Source organism: Copidosoma floridanum, unplaced genomic scaffold, assembly GCF_036245765.1.
Source record: "Copidosoma floridanum isolate Cflo_tuat_1 unplaced genomic scaffold, Cflo_Japanese_pri ptg000030l, whole genome shotgun sequence".
NCBI classification, from domain to species: Eukaryota; Metazoa; Arthropoda; class Insecta; order Hymenoptera; family Encyrtidae; genus Copidosoma; species Copidosoma floridanum.
In genome coordinates, this window is record NW_028321907.1 from 16,383,868 (window position 1) to 16,409,900 (window position 26,033).

At 45.6% G+C, this 26,033-nt stretch overlaps 1 protein-coding gene across 1 annotated transcript in view; it reads right to left on the bottom strand.

Annotated features, from left to right (window-relative positions):
• Window positions 1-26,033, bottom strand: part of LOC106639676 (uncharacterized) — a 40,551-nt gene that overhangs the window by 605 nt on the left and 13,913 nt on the right. Inside the window, exons 3-8 of the mRNA XM_089596553.1 lie at window positions 7,702-7,863; window positions 5,125-5,418; window positions 4,110-4,356; window positions 3,457-3,721; window positions 2,503-2,733; window positions 1,763-1,934 (exon numbers count right to left, since the gene is read on the bottom strand). Of these exons, the coding sequence (XP_089452679.1) occupies window positions 1,763-1,934; window positions 2,503-2,733; window positions 3,457-3,721; window positions 4,110-4,356; window positions 5,125-5,418; window positions 7,702-7,863 (1,371 nt within the window). The remainder of the gene's footprint in view (window positions 1-1,762; window positions 1,935-2,502; window positions 2,734-3,456; window positions 3,722-4,109; window positions 4,357-5,124; window positions 5,419-7,701; window positions 7,864-26,033) is intronic.

A 26,033-nucleotide genomic window follows, 5' to 3' on the forward strand; every position in this document is an offset into this window, starting at 1 on the left:
CGGAAAAGAAACGTGTCGGTGTAGACGCGTTTCATTGCAGAAAAAAAAAAGGGTAAGCGGAAGTCGACGAGGGGAGAGGGTGGTTAATTTTTGTCGCGGAATCTGGGGCGCAAGCTCGCAAGAGCCGCGCGCCGGCAAAGAAGATAAGCACTCCCCGGTAGGGGGCAAACGAGGGAATAAGAAGTCGAGACCACGTTAGAGAGAAAGAGGAGGAGCACGTGCTCCCGTTTCCCGAAATAGAAGCTTATCCTCCGGGAGAGCCGTTTTCACACGCGTCGCGTATACACACCCGTGGGCTGATGTGTGTGCACGAAAGAAATTGCCCTTTAGGCGTGTATAGCCGGGTAAGTAGGTAGGTACATGCACTTCAGGGGGCTCGGCGCTCTTTGGATTCTCTCTCTCTCTCTCTCTCTCTCTCTCTGTAAAAGGTAACGAAGCGCGCAAGGAGGTCACGCCGACCGAGCAAAGCTAATTGAAATCTCGGGGGCTGCTTGTGCGATGCAGCGCATATTGGCAGGGGGCCGCGTTATTTGGAAATTACTTTTCTCGCTTGACACTTTTGCTGATGCCTGAGCTGATTTTTTTTTTTTTTTTTTAAGGGTTGCGTGGTTATTATTATCATTTGTTTGTTTTTTCATGCTATAATTGGAATAAACGAGAATACGTCCTTTTATGCTCGTACCGTCTGACCCAATCAAGGCTTTATCTACTTGCCAATTTGTAATCACATTGTACGTGACAACATTTCTTCCAGATTAAAATGCGGCTCTTCGGGGAGTAAGTGGCTTAACGTATACGTACGATTTCTGAATGGAAAAAAAAACATAACATTTTTCATCAGAGACATCTCGGCACTCTCATTAAAAAAAAAAAAAAAAAAAAAAAAAAAAAAAAAAAAAAAAAAAAAAAAAAGGTGCGAGAAAAACGAACTCGAAGGTGCAACCGGGCCACCGACTCTGGCGTGAAACACAGGGCCGACCTTAATCCGCGCCATAGACATGGCCTCTTTGAAAAAAAGCAGCTTGCACCGAACAAAGATCCACGTGTATAGGAAAAAATACGCCAAAGGGCAGCGGAAGAGATACGCACACGGAACTGTGTTATTAGGTTCGCGAGCCCCGAGGCTGTATACCGGTATGTGTATCAAACTTTGTTCCTGTGCACACATACATATATATACACGCGTGGCTGATGCGAGAGCTTGCAAACTTTCCGTAGCGAAGAACCGAGCGGACGTAGGTAAACGGGGCTGGGCGCCGGGTGTAATCGAGGCTGTTCAACACTTTTTAATTGCTCGAGCTCGCGGCACCTGTCCTCCTCCACTACTCCCTTTTTTTCCCCCAACCAAAGCCGTACCCTGCACATACACGCGAGCGTCGAAGAAAGTGGGACGCACGTGGCTCCGAAACTTGCCGGCTTCTGTACATATTATATTTTTCGCCCAAAGTTGCATATACGAAACAACTTTCCGAGCGAATCGCGCGTTACACGTTCTCGCGGGGGGGTAGAGTTCGTTTAAAGCCGATTTTTTCCCTCCACCCTTTGGCGGGTAATTTGGCGAGCCGCGGCGTAACCGGCGCTTATAAGCAGACCTAACGAGCCCATAAAACGCAAAACAAGGCGAATCGAGGCGAAACCGCAAATTGCGTCTACCTCAAAAAGACTTAATTACCCCGTGGCTCCCCACCCCCCCTCGGAGTGCTGATGCACCGTGGTGTGCTCGGTTCGAGGGTAATTAATTAATTAATTCTCCACAGCCTACCTTAATTTTGTATCCCTTGTTCGTGCGCATGATGAGATAATGGGCGATGCCGCTCGGCTGGAATTCGCGGGGCACGCGCAACGACAGCGCGTAGCAGCCGGGCTTGCTCGTGCTCTCCCGCACCATGAACGCGCCCTCCGGCTCGTGGCTCAGCACCTCCAGCGTTATTTCCCTGCAGAAACACACCGAGCATTTGTATACACATGTATATATATACCATCGTGCCTATATACAGGCCAGTCCAGAATTTCATTTTCGCCGTTTCGCCGAATGGTGCCTGGTCATGTATATATTATATACAAGCACCACGTATATATAATAGCCGCCGACGTGCTTGGATGCACGGAGGTGATGGTGTGGGTGTAACGAGCAGACGTGTACGCGGCTCTCTCTTTTGTTACACCCTTTTGCGTCTTTCATTTCCTCGCCCTTTCGTCGCTTTTTTTTTTTTTTTTTTTTTTTTATTCGTCGAAAGGGCGAGGTGATTCATTTAGAGCCCCGAAATTCATCACGAGAACGAAATACGAATAACTAGACGGTCGTTTAGAATTTTTGCTTGAAGCAAACAATTAGTGAATGTATATAAAACATCTGCATGCAGAGTTACTCGTTGGATATTCAAAGACAAGACTTTTGATCAAGATCTCGCGGCGCCTCCAAAATGAAAACGAGTTAAAATAAGGGTCCGGGCCAGTGCAACCATACAGTCATGTATATATGTATTTGGTGGAAAAACCTACCTTGGTATGCCAGCTTGGAACCAGGGCGCCCTCCGGAGCTCGCCCTCCTCGTTGCGCGTGCTTAGGCTGTCGTACCGTCTGGGGAGGGGGGGTGGCGTGGGCGCCGGGCGGTTGGTGCCGTCCGCGGGTGCCGATCCGCCGCTCGTCGACGTGGTGCCGCTCGGCTGCGGCCTCTGCTTCGACTTGAAATCCGTGTCCGTCGCGTTGGTGCTCGACGAGTTTTGCGTCAACCTGCGAACAAGCGACCTTTTTTTTTTCTCAATTCCTCCCTTTCTCCGGTCGACGGACCTGCCGTTGTTGCCACCGTTGGACACGCGCCGGGTTCAATTCGATGGTTCATTTCCAACGAAAATCCACTCTCTCAATTTGAAATAGTGATAAGCATACAACTTTTTCAAAATAGTGCATACACACCGTTAAATATAGGTACACTGTTTTAGCAGTGAAACAGGCGATTTCAATATTCCAAAGTTGTGCACTATTTCAATCAAGTTAACGTTCCACTATTTCAATGAGTTGGTAAACTTATTGTTGGTACCACTTGAAATAATATGTATGGATAGTACAATTCTTTCCATTTGGATGAAGATAATAGTTCATTGGATTACCGATGTATATATTAAGAGTTGAAATTTATAACAATTAGGCGCGAATTTCACTTTTTCAAACTTTGGGGGTACAGCCGAATGAAATCCGGCTGTATATTAAATAAAAGAAACCCTAAAAAAAAAAAAATGAAATAAACAGAGGAGCATTGGAATCTCTCCACCGCGAGGCACTCAATAACGCCGGTGCCATCCATTCCGATAGCCCAAAGATATCATTCCAGCGACCGGCATTCCGTCCCCAGCCCCTCCCCGTCTCGGATCAAGAACGAGACAAAAAAAAGAAAAAAAACAAACAAAGTATGGAATATCGTGCAGTGGCAGCGTCCCACAATACCGATAAACGCACCTGTTGTTCTCGATATTGAAATTCTTGGGGCCGGTGGTCGAGTCGAGGCCGTCGTCGAGTTTATCCGTGGCGGGCAGTAGTTTGCCGTAGTGCCTCGGGGTGGTCGTCGAGCCGCCGTTGCTGCAGTTGTCCGACTCAATGATGGCCTCGTTTATGTAGCCACCCGATTGAGGCCTCGTGGTCGTCGGTGAGGTCGGCGTGCTGCCACCGCTCACCAGCGGGCAATTGTCGTCCTCGTTGCTCAGGCCCAACGTGTCTCGGCCGCCTGAAATTTTACAAAGTTTTTCTTTCTTTTTTTTTCTTTTTTTCTTTTCCCACAACTCCTCGAGTGCTCTCCACTTTGCAGTTTGTTGTGTATGCAGAAACACACGTACCGCATGCACTCGAGTGAGAGATCTCGAGTGCAGTTAACAGCAGTTGCAGATAACGAAGCTTTCGACCAAGATAAAGCAAAACAAAAAAAAAAAAACAAAAAACGAATCCTTCACTAGCGATTTGTGTGTATTCAAGCCGATGAAAATAGCACTGTGCCACAGACTATAAGGTACCGAGCGAGAGCCGAGAGAGGACTATCCTGCAGAGCAGTCACTCGTACAGTGAAGAAGGGGAGGGCGGACACGGCAGTTTATATATATGTACATGGCGGTGCTTACCGGTGAGTCCCATCGCGAGTCGCTTGATGAGGGGCGGCTTGTCCACGAGCCGCTTGTACGTGTTGAGTTCGGTCGGCGAGTTGCTCTCGTCGCTGCTGGGCGTGCTCTGCTGGGACAGGCTCTTTTGGGTCCCGCAGTCGTCGTCGTCGTCGTCGTGGTGATGGTTGTGGTGGTGGTGGTGGTCTAGCGAGCCCAGCACGCTGCCAAAGTTGTGCGACGACCTCAGCCCCGGGATCGAGTTCGGCGTCTGGAAATCGTCGTAATTAGCCTCCAATTTTCCTATTTATTTATGTTTTTCATGCACGGGTCATTTCGCAAAAAGTGCGATGTTTTCACGACCTAATTGATTATTCGAATTTTTTCAATACTCTTTCCAAGCTACGCGAGGTCAAAACCAGTTGGAAACTCTACGGTCATTTTTCGGAAACCTATGTTAATTTGAATGAAATTTTTTTTAATTTTAAAAGAGCGTTACGGTAATGACACACCTGTGGGAATCAATTTCCAGTGTCTAAAAATCAATCGCTTGGTCAAATTAAGTCGTTTGCGGCGCGTAGTTCAAAGTGGCAAAAGTAGGCTTAACGAATGAAAAAATGAAAAAATCAACGTCTAGGCACCGGAAGACACAAAGAATGAAATTTTGGCCTGTTTTCTCGATCTTACGGCCAAGCAAAAAACTTTTTCGACTCGAAATAATTAAATCCATCGTTTCGAAACATAGGCTTCATGGGGTTCCCGTGAAAATGTGCGCGCGAAAAATTTGACATTTCAACTATTGGTGTACGCGAATTCAATAGAGCCACGCAGTGACAACTATTGTAAATATGTGCATCAGAGAGAGGGGGGGTCTGGGGGCCGTTGACCAACGCGCGTGGCGAGCGAACAAAAGCGAGCGTTTCCGGAATTTCTGTTTATCATTTCCTTTAGGCAAACGTATAGGTATGTGTGGGTTTATCTGCACTCGACCCACTGGATTCAGAGGCGCAGAGGATGAAACAATGAAACATCCAATTACCTTGACGCTGGAGAGCCGAAGGGTCGGCGAATTGGCGCTACCTAGCTGTATGTTCATGTCGGCAGTAGGACTGGCGGAGCTGGCGCCGTCGTCGCTGCTGCTGATGCTTCTGCCGCTGCTGTCGGTGCTGCTCGGGGAGGCCTGCACCTGCTGCTGGTGGCCTGGCTCCCAGAGACCCGGCGATAGGCTCCTGCAGCCGCCGTCACCGCCACCACCGGCGACGACGACGTTGCTGCCTTTGCTACCGCTGCTGGTACAATTGACCGTCGAGTCGCCGTCGACCAGAGTTTTGCTCTGAAATGACAGATTTGGGACGTTTGAGCCAATTTCTACTAGTGTATCTTTTTTTTTTTTTTTTTTTTATTCATGACAGCTTTGTCGAGATGTCAGCAAATTTTTTTACTGCACATATCATATTAAATCGAGAAAAACCGATACTTTGGCTAATTAAAGCCAAACAATCGAGAAATAATAAAAAAAAGTAAATTAAAATACACGAGTTCTTGTTATACTCTGGTGAACATGTAATCGTGTAATTTCTTTTACTCCTTAAATAATCCAGTCATACATTTTTTTCTTTCGATCTACCCATACTTTTTGTCTAATTACACAGAAATGTATATAATGCAAGGAAATTTTCAAAGTTTCCATGGACAAAAAGAAAAAGAAACAAACATTTTTCTTGCAACGGAAAGAACAAAAAAACTCAAGCTCTTCGACACTGAGCGAGATAATAATGGCATGCACCTGGAAATTATCTTTCTGCATAAAAACCTTTGCCCGAGTTTGTTTAAAAAATACCTTTCCTTAAGGGGGGGGAGGAAGAGGCCTGGATGGAGTAAAATAATTGTACACGATGTGAACGTGTCCGAGTAAACAATGAGCGGAGTCATGTTTAAAAAAAAAAAAAACAGAGAATAAGAAAACAGTACACACGCACACACCCACTTCCTATACACGAGTACGAAGAGTAAATTTTTCAGCTACGAGGGAATCTTGTGGCAGAAAAATTGCACACCTGCGTGAATTACGCTCGTATTAATAAACGTGTACGTATATTTATACGCAAACAATCGTCACCTTCCTCGCGCAAAGGGGTTAACGCGAGTGCACAGGTATAACACATTCGGTAATGAGTGTGTACGTGTACATATGTGTACCTATGACGATGCTAAGTACATGTTGACTTTCCGTGGGTGCGCGGCAAAAGACGAGAAGGAGAAGGTAAGTATACAGGAGCAGCGAACAATCGAGGAGGAGGGAAAGACGATGAGCAGGCGAGGAAATGCACGCGGTGTACGTTATAATGGAGGGTGACGGACAATGGACGACGAGCTTTTGGGTCGCCGATGAACTCTGCTTCTGCGAAGCTCGTTTTTTTCTCACTTACCCATGCATTTTTATACGGACAAGAGTTCAATGGGCCTCTGTGGAAGCTCGGCCTTTTTTAATCGTGGGACGCTCCGTGCGTGCTTTATTTCATTCTCGGTAGAGGCAACAGCGAGAAAAATATACAATAATTACAGACACACCGTGGCACGACTCGAAGGACTTGAAGAACAAAAAAATCAGAGCAGAGCAGTTACGCGCACTTTGCGAGCACACGCCGATCTCACGGAGAGCGATCGTTAACAATAAGTTACTTCGATCGGCGGGCTTTTTTTCGCCGAAATGCGCCTCCCACGCGTTGTGTGTAACTCTTACGTGTGCAATTCACGAGAATAAAGAGCCAATCTTTCACTGGTGCGATTAAAATGCAAATTCCTTTTACATATACATCCGTGCGCGCGTAGGTGATGGCATTTCTTCCCCGGCGTTTCTTTGCCAACTTCGTTGCCTCGGCGTCAATTGAAAAGCTCTCGAGCGCGTATAGGTATTTATGCACCTTCATTTGCACGTCACACGCAGGACACGCACGAATGTGTGTGTTTTTAACGCGCATAGAGGCCGTATTTCTTTTCGATTTTTTTTTTGTTTCCCAATCTCCCGAAAGCGCGCGAGGGACTGAATCTATAATTAGTCGGTCGCGCCGAGAAGTTCTTTAGCGGCTGCACTCGCTGAATACGAAAACAGGGAAGGGGAGGGACACGCCTTATGCAACGCGCGTAGCCGCGTCCAAGTTTTATGAAGGGCATTATTCGCCGATGCTTTCGGCGAATTTACGCGCGTGACTTTCCCGGGGAGCTTTCGATGAAGCATACAACTGTAGCTTGCGTGCGGGAAAAATTCTTTTGAGAAAAGTCAAAAGAGCCGCGTACGAGTAAACTGTACTGCCAAGCTTGTACTCGCGTCTTTTCTTCGTAGAGTGCATGGGTTGACCGATTGCTTCAAGTGCGCAGAGTAAACGCATACATTTGTAGGGTTGAGAAGTGAAAGGCCAATGGTTATCCATATAAGTGACCTATGAGTATGGTCTATAATATATATGCCTATATAACACGGACAAGGATCACTTGAAAGGCATGCGAGAACCTGTAGTGAAGGAAGGAGCCCAAAAGTATGCAATCACTGGACAAACGTGAAGAAAAAAAATGAAACAGAGAAAGGAAGGATTGTATTGTAAGGTATATCACTCACCCACGCGGCGGCGGTCCGGTTCTCCTGTTGCTTCTCCTTCCGAAAGTGCGACGAGCCGGTCTTGGAGTTAATCACATCCTGGAGCTGAATCGGCTGGCGCTGCAGCTGCGCCACGTACGCCATGCGGAAGGCATTGCCGACTATTTTGTTCAGCTCCTCGGCCTGCAATCGGAAACATCGTTGTTATAATTGGTTCGTGTCTTTTTTTTGCATCATTTTGAGGAAAAAAAAAAAAAAAAAAAAAAAAATGCTTGAGATTTAGCAAAGAATCAGTGTTTCCCATTGAAATAATAAAACTGGGTGTATGAAACGAACAAAAGCCATAGTACACACGTGCCCGAATCGAAAAGTTTCGGGTGACGGGCAACTTTTAATAGGTGTTTTAATTAAACGACGACTGAGCCGCGGCGAGGGGGGAAGGGGGTCACAGACACATGGAGAAAAAGTTAATTATGTCGGAGGTATAGCTAAATTACTTTCGAAATCTCCGCGACAGAGCGCAACTTTCCGACCCGGAAAGGAGTGCCGGGATTTCAGGTGATTCTCGCAATTGTTTCATCTTAAAACCTTCGTCTCGTGGAATTAGGATAGTTTTGTACATATTTTTTCGATCGTATATATATAAGCTCACGTTGTTATGTACTCTTATCGAAGGGTCCAGAGATAACGAAAGCACGTATGTACATTGGCGCACCATGACTCCTCGATACAAGAGAAAACAATGTGCAATTCGGGTGTATATTATATACACTAGAAAAAAAAAAAAAAAAAAAATTCCCAGGAAAAAGCATAGTATACGTATACAAGCGACGCCGGCAATCCTTTCTAATTAAAAGCCATCAACTTATCGGGTAAGGGGGAGTCTCTTTTCTATGGCCCATGCGCCCAGAGTAGCCGTATTCTAGATAAACTTTCGTCCAAACAGGTCGTTCACGGGAATCTGATCAATTAATTAAGCTAAGAGGCCCGAGAAGGAGGAGGCGGGGGGGGGGATACAGTCGTCGCGCAGCCGGACGTACCCGAGATCAAAGGAACGGAGCTTGCGTTACGTGGTGGTACAGATGCGGCCATCGGTTCCACGCGACTTGGCACACGGCGACTCATCGGTACACTTTTGGAGCTAAGTAGTAGGTACTTTAATTAATTGAATCTGAACTCGGAGCACCATTTTTTTTTTTTTTTTTTGGAAAATTCTGTCGGGATAGGCCAGTCTCTTACTTGTACATCACTGATATTACTTTTGCCTGCATTTCGCTCGGCTGTACAACACTTGCAACGTATTTGACGTAACCCTTTTATCTTACACCTCCTGCCAACTGACCCCAACAAAAATCGGCGACTGTTAATCCATATTTTCCCAAAATCAGGGGCCATTAACATCCCATCTGATTGGTGCGGAGTCCTTTTCATTTGGATCGAGAAAATGTGTTTGGTTTGCCGATTGAACGCAGCGTCTCTCTCTTTTTCAATTGTCTTCTTCCATGAATGTATCAGTAGGTAGGTATACCTTCCTGAGAGCACGAAAATAACGGTTCGCGAAAATATAAACGAGAAACTGCTAGTCTATATCTGGTGAAAGTAATATCGATTTTCCTCGTTACGGCGTCGAAAGAGTTATTTCGATCCAAACTCGATCAAGTTGCATTATTTCCGAGCGCACTAAAATATAGAGCACAGGTATGTAAATGTATAAACTTCAACTGTATTTATAAACGAGCAGCAAATAAAACAAATTACCCGTGCGGTGATAAGGATAACTATTCAACTGAAATCTCATGTAAAGCAACAGGATGTTTTGTGGATCAGTAGAAACAGTCGAGTATGTCAGACGCGTTGATTGTATCTAAAGCTATATTCGATCTTTAAAAAAAATAGTTGAAAAATTTGCATGTGCTCTCCTCGTTCACTTTTCTTGGGAAGCTCAAGCTGACACATCTGTCTCTTGTAACCCACAAAAAAGTTCGACTACTGTAACCTTTACATTTGTCGATTTTCTGGTTGCCCACGGCGCCTCAGAAACGTCTATCTCTAGATTCAACATTTTCGTGTCGACGAAAACGCGGATCTGCCTGGCCAGCAACGGCTCGCCTTGATGGACCTTACCCCTTGAGAAAGAGTTTGATCTACTGCCCATCCAAAAGGTATTCCATGTCCATGCTGTTTTTTTTTTTTTTAACTTCAATCACGTAAGTGACAATTAAGACAGCGAAGCCTGACCCCTGGGGTCTTACTCGCCTTGCGACACAAACCCACATAATCATGTAATATGATTATCCTTCAATGCCTTACTTTTTTTTTAAACACCGTCGCGTACGCAACAATGAGCCTCTCGTACGTTACGTGCATGTGCCTATATGTACAAAGTCACTCAAAACTCTCGTCGGACAAAATGAACTCCCGCCAACTCAAGTGTGAGCTCATCAACGCCAGGCGACGTAATAATATGCCTTTGACAAACGAGTTTATACGCGCGCAATTCGTGTATTACGTTGTACCGTATACGCAATACATATGTGTATGGTGTATACCCTTTATGCGATAATTCCACTCGATTACAATGAACGGGAAAGTGTCGGATACGCATATATACGTACGTATACACACCGATGGAAATTTCTTGTGACACCGACGTCGCGTATACACGTCGAGAAAATAATTGTACTACGCAGCATACCCGTACCTCTATGTATATCTATATATATATGTTCTCATGTTTGCGCGAAAGCGCACCAGAACGACCAGGTAGTGCTCGCGTTTCGGATATCCGGCCTCGGCTCTGCTTGTCGTTGCTGGTTACTATACGTGCACTTGCATATAGGCCTGTCGACCGCAAACGAGTGCCTATAGACATGTACGCGAGGTATCGCGTTTACATGTAACGTACTCGAGCAGCTGCTGTACACGATTCTTCTTCTTCCTCCTCTCTTGACTGGCACTTGTATATATATATTCGTTCTTTGTTGTTCGGGTTTCCGTTTGACGTCTCGTTCCGTTGCCGAAAATCTATGTCCACCCTCGAGGATGACACTCGTAAGGGTACTTTTTTTTTTACACAATATAGTATACGCATAAATATATGCTGGATGCACGAGGATGGAGGGGAGGGCTGGTGCCACTAGTCACTTTAACATTATGGCTAATGGACTTTTAAGGGAAACTTTGTCAATGACGGCCACTTGAACTATTTTCTTTCATAAGATTTAACATGTAGGGCAAAGTGTGGGCAGCACTGGTCATATACCTGGCCTATATATGTGTGTGGAACAAATGATAATGGGTCGATGAACAAGGCGAAACAAGTATAATGAAAAAAATCACTTGAAAATCTCAAAACACGACAGTACTTTCGGAGTAGCAACTGTATTGAGATGAAAAGGTTTCAAGAGGGGGGTAAAAATTGTCGCATCGTCCATGTAGTTACGAAGGAAAGTAGAAAGCCATTCGAGCGCCTGTATACCCACATACACTCGGTACATCCGTACACCAACGTACAAGCACAATATATACTTGAACTAATTTTGCGGCGCTGCTGGTTTGGGCCTTTCAAACTTAATTTTGGAGTCACATGTCCATGGTTCTTCGAGCGAGAGGCACGTGCCTCGGCACCAACGCGGAGAGAGAAAGGAAGAGAGCTTGCGCACAAGTCACCTCCCCCCACTGCGACAAACAAACGCGAGAACAGTCGCTATAAGCATGTCTCATGGAGCTTCGGACGACGCTTTCTGCTTTTAGCTGGCACTCCACCGAACACCCAAGGAAATTAAGCGTGTGTATACGTATACTTTCCTATGTGTATGCTCACACGTTAGGCAAGTAGGTGTATATAAATATACCCGCGAAGGAACAATTTCCCGTGTCAAGAGTGCACCGCACAACATAGGGGAAATCGAGTTTTCGTACATACACAATTCAACTTGTACATGCAGAAATATATTCGTGATTTACACATCCGCGACGCGTGTCTGGCGCCAAGACAACGAGCAAACGCGCGCATGTACACACCCGCGAAATCCCATCTCGATCTGGAAATTTGTCGCGTGGTGTGGAATATAATATATATACGTTAGCTCATCGAAATTCCTCGGGCGAGTTTCGCGCGGCCAAAACAATGAGAACCGAGCGATGCCGCGGGGGGAATAAGAAAGAGCACACCGGCTGCGTATGTATACAGCCCGCGTGAGGATGAGCGCGCGTGTTTGGTATGAAAATATGTACAAAAGCTCGACGATCGCGGGAACCGAGAGGAGGAGTCGTTTTCCCCGCTGGCGCAAATCGTCCCTTATTCTCTCGCCGGGAGGGCTTGGGGTTTTGTTTTTACGAGCTTTTCGCGGGTTACTCCACGTGATGCCGGGGCAGACAGTTTCTCCGTCGCGTGGATTTGGTGTTTCTCTTTTTTTGTTTTACCCTATGCCTTTCCCCCCCCCCCTTTTCGGTTGATGGAATTTGAACAGGAAGCTCCTGTGAAGAAGGGGCCATTTCAGGATAGATGGAGACTCCTTATACATCAAAATGTGCGATTTTTGGTTATTCCTCCACCAAAGGGATGGAGAGAGATGGTTTCAAAAAACTCACACAATAGATCCGTATAGGCAAAGAGCGAGTCCAAAGTGACAAAGCCCACCGTGCAAAAGTCGCGCCCGTTTCCTCCCCCGCGTGATATAAAATATACATCCTTTGCCGTACACTTTCACGCGTGGCGAGCGCACTCTTCCCGGCTTAACAATGGCAAAAGAGACGTCGTCGCCGCCGAGAAAGAGGAGCAGTCAGTACAGAGCTCGAGAGGCGCTCTCCTCCTTGCATCATCCACGCCGTTTCCGTCCCTTTTTTACACTCCTCTCTCTATGTATATTATATTTTATATGTATACCTGCATGTCTCGTTCGCCAAAAATACACACCTTTCCTCGCTCGCCCTCTGTACACTTCAGGGTTCCGGCGTGTCTTGTATCCTCCTCCTTGATGCCGATTTTTCGATACGAGAGGATTATCAACTATATGCACACGCGATAGGGTATATATTATCGACGACTATGCGCCTGCCAATATAATATCCGCGCTGGCTGCGTCCTCGGGTACATTGAAGAGGATTTATTCCGTTATTTGACAACAAGTATATTACGGAGAGGAGAGGTATCTATTGTACCGCGCATCGAGTTGTAATTTGAAATCGGCGAATCTGACGAGCTCCTCGGATTTCGTCTGTCGGTGCGCCAAAGGCTTTTCCTTTGACTTTTCGATATTTATTTACCCAAAGTGGGCTTGGATGCGCGCATATAATATATTTATCCTCGTGGGCACAAGCGCCAGAAATACAAGTACGAGTGTTTTCGTTTCAGACACGCTCGGCTATGTACTCGAAGGTACATCGTTTGGGACCCTTGCCTCCTTGGGATATTTTATACACTTCTGGCCTCCACATATATTCGCGTTTCGCGTGGGCGTTCGTACGAGATATATCTTTTTTTCCCCCAAAATTTACCGTTTCTTTTTCTCGCGTATACGCGCGTCTCGGTTTTTTTTTTTTTTTTATTTCATCGCGAAAGGTTTTTCCGCTCTCCCTCCGTTCTTTTGGAGGGAGCGGACCACCGTCCGAGTTATCGGGGATGCCGGCGACGAGGGGGCTGTTTCTTAATTGAAGGTTGCGCCGGGAATATTCATGAGCCGGCGGTGGTTAATGAAAAAATTTTTCGTAAAAGGCCGCCCGGAATTTCTCCGTCCCGCCTTACTCGCAGGAATCTTATTTTCGGGTCGCTTTTTTCGGCAGCCCCACGTGCACGTGGAATACACAAAGTTTTTTTTTTTTTTTTCATTAAATTCCACCTCTTTCGATTCATTTAATAAAAATGAGAAAAAAAAAACCCCACGCGATAATAGCCACACAAGTGCCATACGATACGGGATAATTAGATGCTATCGCCGTGTAATTTCGCCCGAGCGAGTACACTTTTCCCCATTTGCAGCCCAGTAACGTCACGTAAATTATACAGCCGGAAGAGGAGGAATTTATTAGCAGGGAAGAACACGTGGGCGATAAATCTCGAAACGTATCGAAATATTGTTTGTCGTAGGTGTGCGTCGTATTGGCGCGTGTCTCCAGGCCGCAAATAAAAAGAGGCGTTCGCGATAAATCTCGAGCATCCATAAATCAGGCATTTCATTTACACATGTATATACACATCCGCTTTGAAATCAGCAACCTCGTTCTCCTCGTACACGCTCTTCTGCCCCCGAAAGTGCACGAGCGGCGCGCTAAACGAAATTATCGTCATTATCGGGGGATATAATTCGAATTTTCGTAAATTAATAGCTGATGTATGAGTACACCCCCGCCCCCTTTTCTTTCGGGCAACGAGACTGGATATGTATGTACAGGCGAAAATCGATAAACAAATATCCTGTAAACGTGATAACCAGATGCACGAGAGCGCAAAACGGAGGAAATCGCTAATGAGTTTGCAAAGTCGCGTCCGCGATGATAAAACCAGTTCTCGCGTCCATGCACGCCCCCCCCCCGGATTTCAACAACAACTAGCGTAAATGACTTTGCAGAAGATACGTATGTGCAGTTGTTATAAAAAAATCGCCTTCGTCCCGTCCTTCCCCCCTCTCTCTCTCGTTATAAATGAGCGGTACGTCGGAAAATAATGCGAGAGACTGCCCACTCGCTCGCATGCAGGTATACCCACGTACACCCATACAAAGCGGGTAGTCGCCTCTTTGCCTAATTAAGCGAGAGAGGATATGCGAGAGCGGCCGCGGAAAAGTTCGTCCTGTCGAAGGTACCTTTTTTCCCCCTCTTTCGCTCATTTTACGGTGACGGCCCGCTTTTGATGTCGGAAATTTTTTCCTCCCGATCGATCTTACGCGGGGGAAATCTGATTACGTCCCTGCGAAATATGTATAAAGTTTAGCGAGGGAAAGTTGTTCTGGCCTTACTTTGTTGCGAATTACACCAGGGGCCCGTGCGGAGCTTGAAGTGCCGCGGATTCGAGATGAGGAATTTTTATAATACCGTTAGAACCCTCATCGGTCCGATACTATATCGATGCAGCATTGGAATTTTCAGTTTGGCAATAAATTAGTTGTTCAAGAATCATTTGCGGTGTCGATTTTTATGTTGGCATACGAGTGTTGAAAACACGCGCACAAAAAAAATTCAGCTCTTGGAAATACATGAGCGTGCATTAATTTGGAGCTTATTAGGTTTATTCTCCACACTTTTGATTATTATCTCAATAAATTGCAATCCACGGATGGACGGCCATTAAATCTCGTTTCAAGATTTGAAAAGAGTTGAGCGGCCATGGTTTTCGGGCTCTACGCGCAGTTTGCAGCGAAAGGGGGAAAGAAAAATGAAAAAAAAAAAAAAAAAAAAATAGATCCCGAGCCCTTGAAAGGTCCGCGAGAGCTCGTGCATTTTTTAAATTCTTGCGGAAAATTTTCCACCCCTCCGGATATAATCCTCTACAAACCCCTGGCTTACATATAGGACGTCCAGTCTTTAATGCTCTGGTGAATATTTTACATTGCAATGCACTTTCGACAAAGCCGATGGTTGTAAAAAGAACAGCTGGTATACGTATAAATATATACACCATGGTGATTTAACGGAGAGAAAGTAAGTGCGCGCTTTTAAAAAGCCACGGGCTCTCGTTGTCCGTCCGGGATGAAGTTTTCGCCGTGATTTTCCTGTCCAGCTTGCGCGATCCTTCTCTCCTTTTTCTTGATCAAAAAAAAGCCCATTACAGCTTTTGCATGGAAAGAAAAAAGAAAAAAAGAAAAAAAAATCAATAAAACCCGAATCACATTCCAGGCACGGCAGAGCAGCCAATCGGAAGGTGCAACGTCCAGTCCCGGGGAATGCGAAGGCGCGGGCGTTCCAGGGGGGCACGAGCGGCGGGTGGTTACACGACTCGCCGAGTTATCCGCGGAAGCCGGGACGAGCAATTACGCGCGGCGTGCCTCCCCTGTATCTCCCCCATCTGCCCCCCCCCTACCGTATACCCTCCAGCCTGGACGTCCGGTATAATTGAAATATTTCGATGTCGAGGCGCGGATTTTCACGGGGGACGCCTGCCTGTGTATGCTGTCCGGTGCGATAAGGTACACGCCGGGGCTGGACAGCGTCACGCGTGTCGTAAACTTTTTACCGCTTGTTTCGACCACCTGAGAGATAAAAAAAGGCTCCATGTGATTTTTTTTTTTTTTTTACCGGTCCAACAGTACAAACAATCATTTTCACGTGATGATTGCTTATATGCAACTGAAAAATGGTTACGGGGGAAAAAAAAGAGTTGTGTTTTAATTGACTCTTTGACAAAAGCAACACCGGAACAGTCAACAAAAGCGCACCACAAATGTAACGCGAGCAGCCAAGGAGCGCCAATCCCCTGTTATTACATGCGCCAAACAGATTTTATCACGAGCAATCATTATATAGCCCAACGAGGCTCGAGACACTCGACTCTCGACTAATGACCTTTCTGGCACGGACAAATCATCATTATACATTCCGTGCTTTAGACGCCATTTTCCATCACTTTTTTTCTCTTCCTCGAATCGCTTTCGCGTTAAACAACACGTAGCCCCCTTCCCTAGTTATCATCTCAAAACATCAAACCCATACACGATTTCTTTAATATCTCGTCCTTGGTACGATTAAATATCCACGATATCATGTATACTCGGGTCATAAAGTCTTATAGATTCGCGCGTGTATTTCACTTTCTCGGCGTAGGCGTTGATGGCTGATACACAATGCATATACAATACTCGTTTTCGCCTTTTGTTTTTTTCCCATCGTCTTTTCGGTAATGCGCGCCTACGCGGGACAAACCCACGGCTGAGTTTTGCGATCGGTGTTTCCGGTGCCATTCAATTAAAAGTTGGTCGTCGGCAGCCTCGGCGAAGCCCAGTTTAGCCGGGTATAGCATCTCTAGACGCGTTCCAGTTTCCGAATCTGGGAAAAAAGGGGGGATCGGGTGGCTGATTAACCGAGCGCGAACTTTCACCACCAAAACGCACCTGTTCCGAAATCGGTATCCGCGTAACCCCTTCTTTCTCGCCTTTGATTCTCGAGCAGCTGCTCTTTACGTAATTTTTTCGCGAAAAGGTGCTCAACGTGTAATAATAACACGTTGCGAGCGCTGATTTCTTTTTTTTCTCTCTTCGCAACAGCTGTTTATACACGCATACTGTAGCAGTCCGCTTACTTTCTTGTAAGTGGATAAATGAGAGGGTACACGGTATGGAGGAATTTAAAGGGAAGCGTGAAAAGTATGCTCGCATGGGTCGAAAATCATCGTAAGCAAAAGCAAGTAGCTGACGGTGTTCGAAAAATATATATCAGGCTACTTATTCGCTATTTCCAGAGTGAGCACACGCGTGTATCCCAAGTCGTAGGTTTGAAAAACGAAGATATTAAAGTAAAAAGCGACTCGATTCTCTAATGAATCATCATTGGACCCTTCCTACACGTGACGGGGTAAAGTGACGCTAGCCGAAACCGATGAATAAACGAATAAACGGGCTGTTAAATTTAACGCCGAGTCTTTCCACGAGCACAACAAAGCACCCAAAGTTAAACAATGCCCGGCCAGCGTGTCGTAAAAAAGCCATCAATCTCCTCGCGTGGGTATATACATCGAGTCCCCGGGCTTCGAGTTACGCCGCCGCCGGAGATCTCGGAGAGGAAGAAGACGCTTCGACATTCCTCGCTGCGTCATCCACCGTATACGTGTATACGTGCGCGAAACGAGAGCGCGGAGAAACCAGATATCGTATACGCGTGTGTATTTGTATGCACGGTATAAGCCATCGACTCCGGCTCTGATTTCCCCCTTACTCGTACCTAGTGAAGGTATCCTTTTTCACGAGGTTGCGAGTTAATTTCTCTTGGATTCAACCGAAGAATCCAACTTTTTCCGGTAGCGAATAGTATATGATTTAGGAACGCGTATGGTAAAAAAAAACAACAAGCTGCATCAACGATGTAGATGGCAATCAATACCCCTCGCATCGAAGTTGCAGACCTCGGTTATACGCCGTAAACTTCGCTCCGAATGAGTCGTCCATCGATCGCTTGTGTATACACTTTGATTTCCCGACCATCACCCCCTCCTCGTGTATATACGCATTCGCGGAGTCGCACAGCCGAGATGATAAATCCAGCCTCTTCTCCCGCGAACGTCGGCTCGGAGAAAGAAAGAAAAAAAAGGGGGTGACAGGATTACGTTTTACTCCTTCTCCGCCTATATACGCGTTTGGTGCTCGAACGAGTGGCGTGAAACTTACGTTGGATTTATCGCCGAGTTTTATGACGCCCTCGCAAATATACATTCGATACGATTTTTACGGGTTCGGGTGGTGGTGCGCGTCTTTGGTTAATGTGCGTTCATTTCCATCCCTCCTGTATCGAACGCTTGAAGCCGATGGCTTCGTTCCTATAAGGGTTGAGAAATGCGCCACGTCATTCTCGATTCATTTCTTTTTACACGCACCCGTCCATGACTGTGAGAAACGAAGTTATACACATATATACAGCGTGTAAATTTTTCATTTATATACTTATCCATGTAGTCTACAAAAGTACCGAACCAGAATCTATGTACTATACGTGGAAAATAAAAAGAGAGAATAAATTGGGAAGCGGCTTACGCGAAAGTGAAAAATCTATTCCATTTTAAGGATATACACCAACGTATGGGTGCTCGCGCAACAACATGTTTCAATTCATCTCCGTGTGTAGCTGCATTCCCGGCGTTTCGCGATTTCTCGGTAACCGTTCCGAGACATTTTTTCCCCCACTGAGTCACACGTAGGAGTATATAGATGGGTGGGTGCGTTTTTTGTTTATATATCGGAGGGATGGCCAAGCGCGGAATCAGTAGGTGCAGCTACGCACGTCCAAGGGAGTGTGTAGAACACACGTTGTGTGGGAACAATTAGCGGGACACCGGGTTTGAAAAAATAATCCCCGGCGAGGCGTGTGTATCTTGTCCTCCGCACCTGCTCGCTCGGGTCGCGTAAGAGGCAGGGGAAAAAAGAACGCGTAAATCAGAGATCCCCGTAGGGCCCCAAGATACCCGTGCACCCGCTTTAAAAGCCCTGCTCCTCTTCGTTCTTTGCACACGCGAGGGCCATCGGTGAGGAGAGGAAGAAAAATGAGCTGCGCGTATGAGTACACACGTTACTGTGGCCCTGCACGAGAATCTTTATGAGAACTCAGGGTTGAATGATTGAAAAACAGATGCGAGTCAATTTTTTTTTTTTTTTTTTTTTTACCTTTGACACTTCCCTTCTACTCGCTGGAGGGAGGAAAATTGCGGTTGCACCGGAAAATCGACGTGATACGAATTTTTACAGGAAAAAAGCCTTTTCAGCACACGGATTGATTGAGAATCAATAAAGATGTACTAAGTAATAGGAGCTTTCAAGAGATGTTTTATCAAGTTGAACGAAAAAAACAAAAACAGAATAAAATGAACTTCGAGGGATATCACATATAATTGACTCGTACAAAAGCAAAAGTACGAGACGCGCGCGTGTCTTTTTGTTTACGAGGGCCGGTGTACAGGTGTTGGTAAAACGACGACGATGAGTAGGGGGGGGAGGCAGGTACGATCTGCTCCCCATCCCCTCGTTCCGATTGATTTCGACCGGCGACTCCCTTTCTCCGCTTCTTCTTCTCACGGGCCAAGATCCATAGTTGTATATTTATATATACACAGTATAAGGGCGCAAGGTGCAGATTTCGGGGCATCATCTCCTTCGTATATGTATACACGCGTGTTGTGTGCGGACTACACCTGTCTAATTGCTCGCTCTCCTCGCACTGCCGATGGGCACGTTTTGTCTCCCACGAGTTTGGGTTTTATGTGCATAGTACGACGACGCTGTGATGATGACCAGAGATACGAAACGTCTTTAATGTTTGTGCAGAAGGAGCTTATTTGTTTTCAGTTCTTTTATTTTGTTTTTAATCTCCTTACGAATTCAAGCCTATAGATGCTTTTGCATTCGTAATATTATGTACTGCTTGCAGGTATAAGGGTTTTATCGAACAAATTAATATAGATACTTTATGTACATTTAATATTGTGACGGATAGGTAACATTTAAATTTCATATGCTGAACAACTTACGGGACCAGAGTGTGGTTTGGTGTTATGTGTAATAACGTGCGTTTGACTCACCTGAAACAAAGAGAAAAAACATCTCAATTAGCGACAATTTGATGAAAATAATGTCATGTGTTATCGTTACAGACAAAATATCAAAATAATTATGTTTTTTTTATGCAATACATTATATTCAACCTTTGAGCTAAAGAAAAAAAGAAAAAAAAAAAAAAAAAAAGTTCTTTGAACGTGTAAATTATAGGCACTTAATATACAAAGGTATGGATGAAACAACCCTGAAAACACCCTCCCCTAAGCATTGATTATGTATACGCACAGAAACAGCTCACCGCTCTCTCCTGCTTTTATTATCTTTTAATTTTTCAGTTGGGCACATAATATAGTATCATCTCCGCGACTCACTCGAACGAAAGGCACCATCAGCGCTGCTTTCTCTCGATCGTTCCCCTCGCGAACGAAATGCCTAACTCTCGAATGATAAACGCCCTGCGATTTGTTTCTTGCGCTACTTAACTCCTAACGAGTATATAATTAGTTTCAACGCATCTATACGTAACAAAGTACCGTATATGGCATTGTACTTACAAATTATGTATAAACAGGTCGATTGTACTGGTAAGTGTACTGCCGTCGTCGAATCGTTCGGCACGGAGGTATTGTCCGTCGAATCGCCCGAGGAAAAGCCGCGTGATGTATACAAGGACGCAGTCCCAATTACCCACCAGCCGATAAAAAAAAAAAAAAAGCACATCCCGCCGTGAACTGCTCGTTGTATACTTAATGTGCACGAGAAGAAGAAAAAAAAAAAAAAAAAAGAACAAGCAGTGCCCTTATATATAGCCCTTTCTCATCTCCATCTATATGTACACACTTATACATCCCAGCAAACGTATGCTATTCGTCTCTTCAACATCGTATCGGTACACATATGTATGACGTCCAGAAAGAGAGAGAGGGCAAAACTCTCTTTTCCTCTTTGTGTGTATGTAAGTATATGTATGGAAAAACGCGTATATATATATACCTACGTGCAAGAGAGGAAGAGGAAAGAAGAGGTGCTCTCGTAAAACGGGATGAAAAGAATGGAGCGCAACTGCACCGAAGCTGCCGCGGAGAAGAGGCGGAGGATGAGGAGTAAAGTCCGCGAGCCGGACTCGTTCTCTGCTTTTATACTCGTACATAAAGGGTATATATATATAGTATATAGTATATACTCGCGCATCGTGACGGGGCCACATTCCTCGCGTTCCACACGGTCACGGCCATATCTCCCGTTTCTCCAGATTTCTCTCTCCACCTCCTCTTCTCCTCCTGATGCTGTTGCTCTCATGTACATACATATACACATATATATATACACACACACACTTTATAATACACCCCGTAGCTGATCCCCCTTCTGTGCCATATAGTATACACCACAGCCGTGCCCCTCGCCTGTATTATATACATTATCATCTATCTCCTCTTTGGTGTAGGTGATACCCTCACCGAGACTCCCTCTCAATGGCAAGTATACCTGCGTGCACACGAATACTCACATACGTTATGTGGAGAGATGCCGCGAGATGCATGTGCATACGTAGACGGGGAGGGTTGTATTTAATGACGATGGGCCTACGGAAGGGCGAGCTCGTTGATTACGCGAGGTGATGCGGGCAGGCATTTCTTTTTTTCATTTCTCTCTTTCATTTTTTTTTTTCTTCCTCTTTCGCGGTCGGGTGGATGGATTCTTCTTCTTCTTCTTTTTTTTTTTTTTTTTTTTTTTTTCTTTTTTGGTTTTTTTAAAACGCAGAGCGCGCGTATACCACGTACATGGGTGGGACGAGAAATGAGTCTCGGGTGAGATTAGAAACTTCACACAGCAATCGCATATATACGTAATGTGCGAAGGTACATTGGGAACAAAGGGGTGGTGCGACGGTTTACTATGTATATACACCTACGTGTAAGAAAGCGAGAGTATACGATTGATGGTGTATTTTTTCGTGTATACACGTCGAGGTTTGTCTGGACGAATTGAAAGCTCATACGGCACAACGCGGGGAAAACGTTTAGCGCTGTAATGTTGTACGCAAATGTCGAATTGCGGCTGAAAAGAGAAAAGTTGTGGAGTTTCGGCTGAGCGATAAGCTTCGTTTTCTAATGTATGTCGAATTGCGGCTGGGCATTTTCTTATCTACGGTCCCATTACTAATTGATATATAACGACATTTTTCCGTCACACTTTACCCAGACTTCGGACTGGTAGTTCTAAAACTGACGTGCTTAAAAAATATGAACAAATAAGTGAATCATGGTCATCTCGGTCTTTTCAGCATATATATACAATCACACAGGTAAAAATTTTTTCGATACAGTTTTTACAAAATTAAATCGAGTGCTTACTCCTTGTTGATATCGTAACATTTCAAGTCTTAAGAAATTTTCTTTTTCTTGCGTCGTCTTTGATTTTTCCCTACTACTTTGCATTTTTACGTACACTTCTGATTGAACATTCTTCTTCTGAATGGTTTTTATACAATTTGCTTAGACCAAGCTCTTGGATTCTTCACCACCAGCTTTGGCCCAAATGAAACCTACAGGCCCAGATGTTTGTATTTGGCAGACTGTTATTAACAGCACTGTGGATTGCTGGCTCAAAATCTGCGTAAATGGTATTCGATTTGAATGACAGCTTTAGTTTCTTACATTCGTCATTCAATTAATATATTAAAAACTTGCTCGTACGAAAAAGTACTTTTGTCAGGAAGTAAAAAAAAAAGGCTAATGGGACATAAACATTATTTTGATGAGCATGCATGATGAGTAATTGCTTAAAAAATTTCCTTTCTCACTTGTACGGAACTCCATTTTTCAAAAAACAACAATTAAATGAAAAGAAAGAATTAATAGATGACTGGTGAATGTATGCGTCTTCTTGCTGGCTCAGTTAACGCAAAACTGACCGACAATATTATTGTATGTCGATGTAATATAGATAAATATACGTAAATAATAACAGTAACCGCAATTTGACAGTAGATAAGAAAAGGCCAGCCGCAATTCAACATAAATTAGAAAACGAAGTTTATCGCTCAGCCGCAACTCGACACCGATTAAACGCTTACTTTTACTCGATCCGCAACTCGACATCAGCCATGTTGTACGAGTGAGCGTAAATTATTACTATTATTGTATATCTCCGTTGGAGAATCTTAGAGGCACCTCCTGTGTACGAATATATATCTGTATAGGGGAGAAAGCGAGGAATGAAGATAACAGATACGCATATATGTAGGTCTTGCATATACGAGTGAATGAAATAGGAAGAAGAAGTGGGCATCGGAAGGGAGAGAAAGGTTTGGGGGTGCTGTGTGGGGCGGATATGGCGAGGAAAACGGAAACGAGAGAAAAATACGGGAATTACGGCACGCCTCTGTGGAAGGGAGATCTTTTCTCGCCTCTTACGTATAGAGAGCCCCATTACCCTTACGCGCGCGTACTACGGTAGGGCTCTTTTTTTTTCTTCTCATTTCTCGGCTTCCTCTTCTGTTTCATTCACTTTTTTTCTCTTCAACACCGCTGCTAATACCTGTAATATTACACGCGCCCGACCCCATCGATTTTGAATCGTATAGAGGCCGCGCGTACCCACTACTTTCGTATGACTCTTTAATAAAAAAAAAAAAAAAAAGGGGCTCCCTCGTTCAATCACGGCTGTGCTCTTTTCTCTCGTCCCTCGTTTATATACGAGGGTAAGTAACGCGAGTGTGATGGCAATTGTGCTCAGGTTTTTCGATGAAAAGTATGTATATAGGTATACATCGGGGTACATTGTGCACGAAAGCGCCGGTGCCGCTATCGAGCAATTAGAGCCGACCGAGTGATTCTTCTTTCATGTCGCAGACTCTTTGAGTGTAATCGTTTACTACATTATAAAAGCGCGAGTGTGTAAAAAGTGTGAAAGAGAGAGAGAAATAAAATGGCCGTTGAAAGGGGTGCCATTGTGCCGTTGGAAGAAATCTCGGGGTACGAGTGCGTGGGTTTTTCACGACGAATCATCGGTCGTGCCTGTTTACCTCTCGATGAACGAGTGGGGTACACCGTGATTGCATTCGCGACGATTTCATCCAAAATCACCGCAAACTTTGCTCTACATCGCTACAAGTGTACGCGAGGAAGGCAATTTCGCGAGCGTAGGGGGGTGGAGGAGTGTAGGATAATCGAGGACCGGAGGGCAAACAAATGCGCGCAGTGGGTGAAAAAACAGGGGGAGAGGGTGTGCCATTACCCATCCAGGGGGGTTGAGCCCGTGGACCGGGTGTACGTAATCGATTCGGGGGTAAACTTTGAGCGGGTTTTTCGTCCCTGCCCTTGTTTATCCGTGGCCATTTGATTTTCATTGGACCGCACCCGTGACAACTCGCGCATCCAAATACCGCGTCCGAGAACTGCAAAAGTAGAACGAAGCCCGAAAGAGGTTTGTAATAATAAGCCTGCACGACTAAGGCTTTGGGCCAATTTTCCTCGCGAGGGCTCCTTTCTAATCTCCCGCTCCTTCTCGAGTCGTCTCATAAGGGGGGGGGGAGGCTTCTCTGCAGCTTTGTCCTCGCCGTCGTTGTGTCCCTCTACTATTCCGAGAGTCCTTCCATTACCATACGCTGCGGACACGCGACTGGATATGTATATATATATGTACATGTGGGAATAATGGATAGCTAAAGCGCCGGCTTGGCTCGGTGCCCGTCGCGCTTTTTTGCCCCGTGTGTAACGTCGGTGTCGGTGGAAATCGATTACGCGATTCCACGGCACGCGAACGGAAAGAGAGACTGCTCCCGTGTATTTTCAACGGGGGGGTGCAACATATATCAATTATCGCAACTACGTGCAAAACTGGGCATCCACGGCGCGCGTCTTTTTGCTCCTGCCCTTGGGTTTTCCAATCGAGTCGTCGTCGGCATCGGGGCGAGAGCGGAGAGTCGCGCGCAATAGTCGGAAAATCGTTTGATCGGACGTGCGGGTAATGCCCATCAGGTGTGCGAGCGGGCTCCACCGAGGCGGAAGCCCTCCACGACTTTGATCAGCAATTAGCCCTCTCGCGTGCACGGTGTGTTCCGGAGCAAAAGAAAAGAGGAAGCTATGTATGCCCGCGTTGGGAGGGTGTAACGGGCTGCACGGCCTCGGCGATATTCTGTACTATACACGCTCGAGGAGGAGAAGACAACGATGATGGTAATGATGCTCGAGCGAGACGGGGGGAGGGGGGTCATTGGAAGCACAGAGGGGTTGATTAAGCAATCGTGAAGTGGCTCGCTCGAGTGGTGACGGGGTCTCGAGCGGCGTATATAATATATAGACCCACGAGAAAATCGCCGCTGCCGAATAAATCTCAATAAAGAGTGGTAAATCACTGATAAGCCCGGGCTCCCCTTATACGAGCGATAAAGAAGCGAACGCGGTGCTTATACAGCTCGGAGGGCTGGGGTGGGGTGGAGATTTGTGCCCGGCCAAACTCCTTAAAGTTATCTGGGAACGTGGCCTCGGCGCTTTACGAGCGATTTTTATGCTAAGCGTATTATGCTCGGAGCAAAGGAACCGTAACGCCGGTGGTGGTGACGAAGGAAGGGGGACGATAATCGAGGGGGCCGCGTTACGCACGGACGCTTTGCACCTTTAGCTCGATCCTCGCTTTACCTAACCACTTACTATGTATACCTTGTATAGGTACGAGGTCACACCGATGATGTATGTAGTACAGTGGCTCTCCGAATGCAGTTGGTATTATGTATCTATAAGAGTCACGGGCTATTTTTACGACGTGTGTGTTTTTCCAACGAAGGGAACCCGACGCGACGTGGATTATATATTATGGTGTAAAACGAAGCTCGCCTTATTCTTGTGCGATATGGCTATACTTCCTATCGCTTATCACATATACACACATCGACGCTTGGAGATAAGTAGATGTATATATACATACACGTATTTCCGGCGAGATAAGCCTTATCGAAGTAACGATACTCGCATGGGTGTAAATAGAGAAATAGATTGGGTAGCCCGAGTCTCGGGTGACTAAAACTGATGTCCATCCAATCAACAGCAGGAACAACAAAGCCAAAGCCAGGCCATGTGTACGCGTGTATACGGGCGTCGAGGGAGCCCCCAAGATGCGCTCTCAAAGGCCCTATGTGTATATATATATTATGGTGTC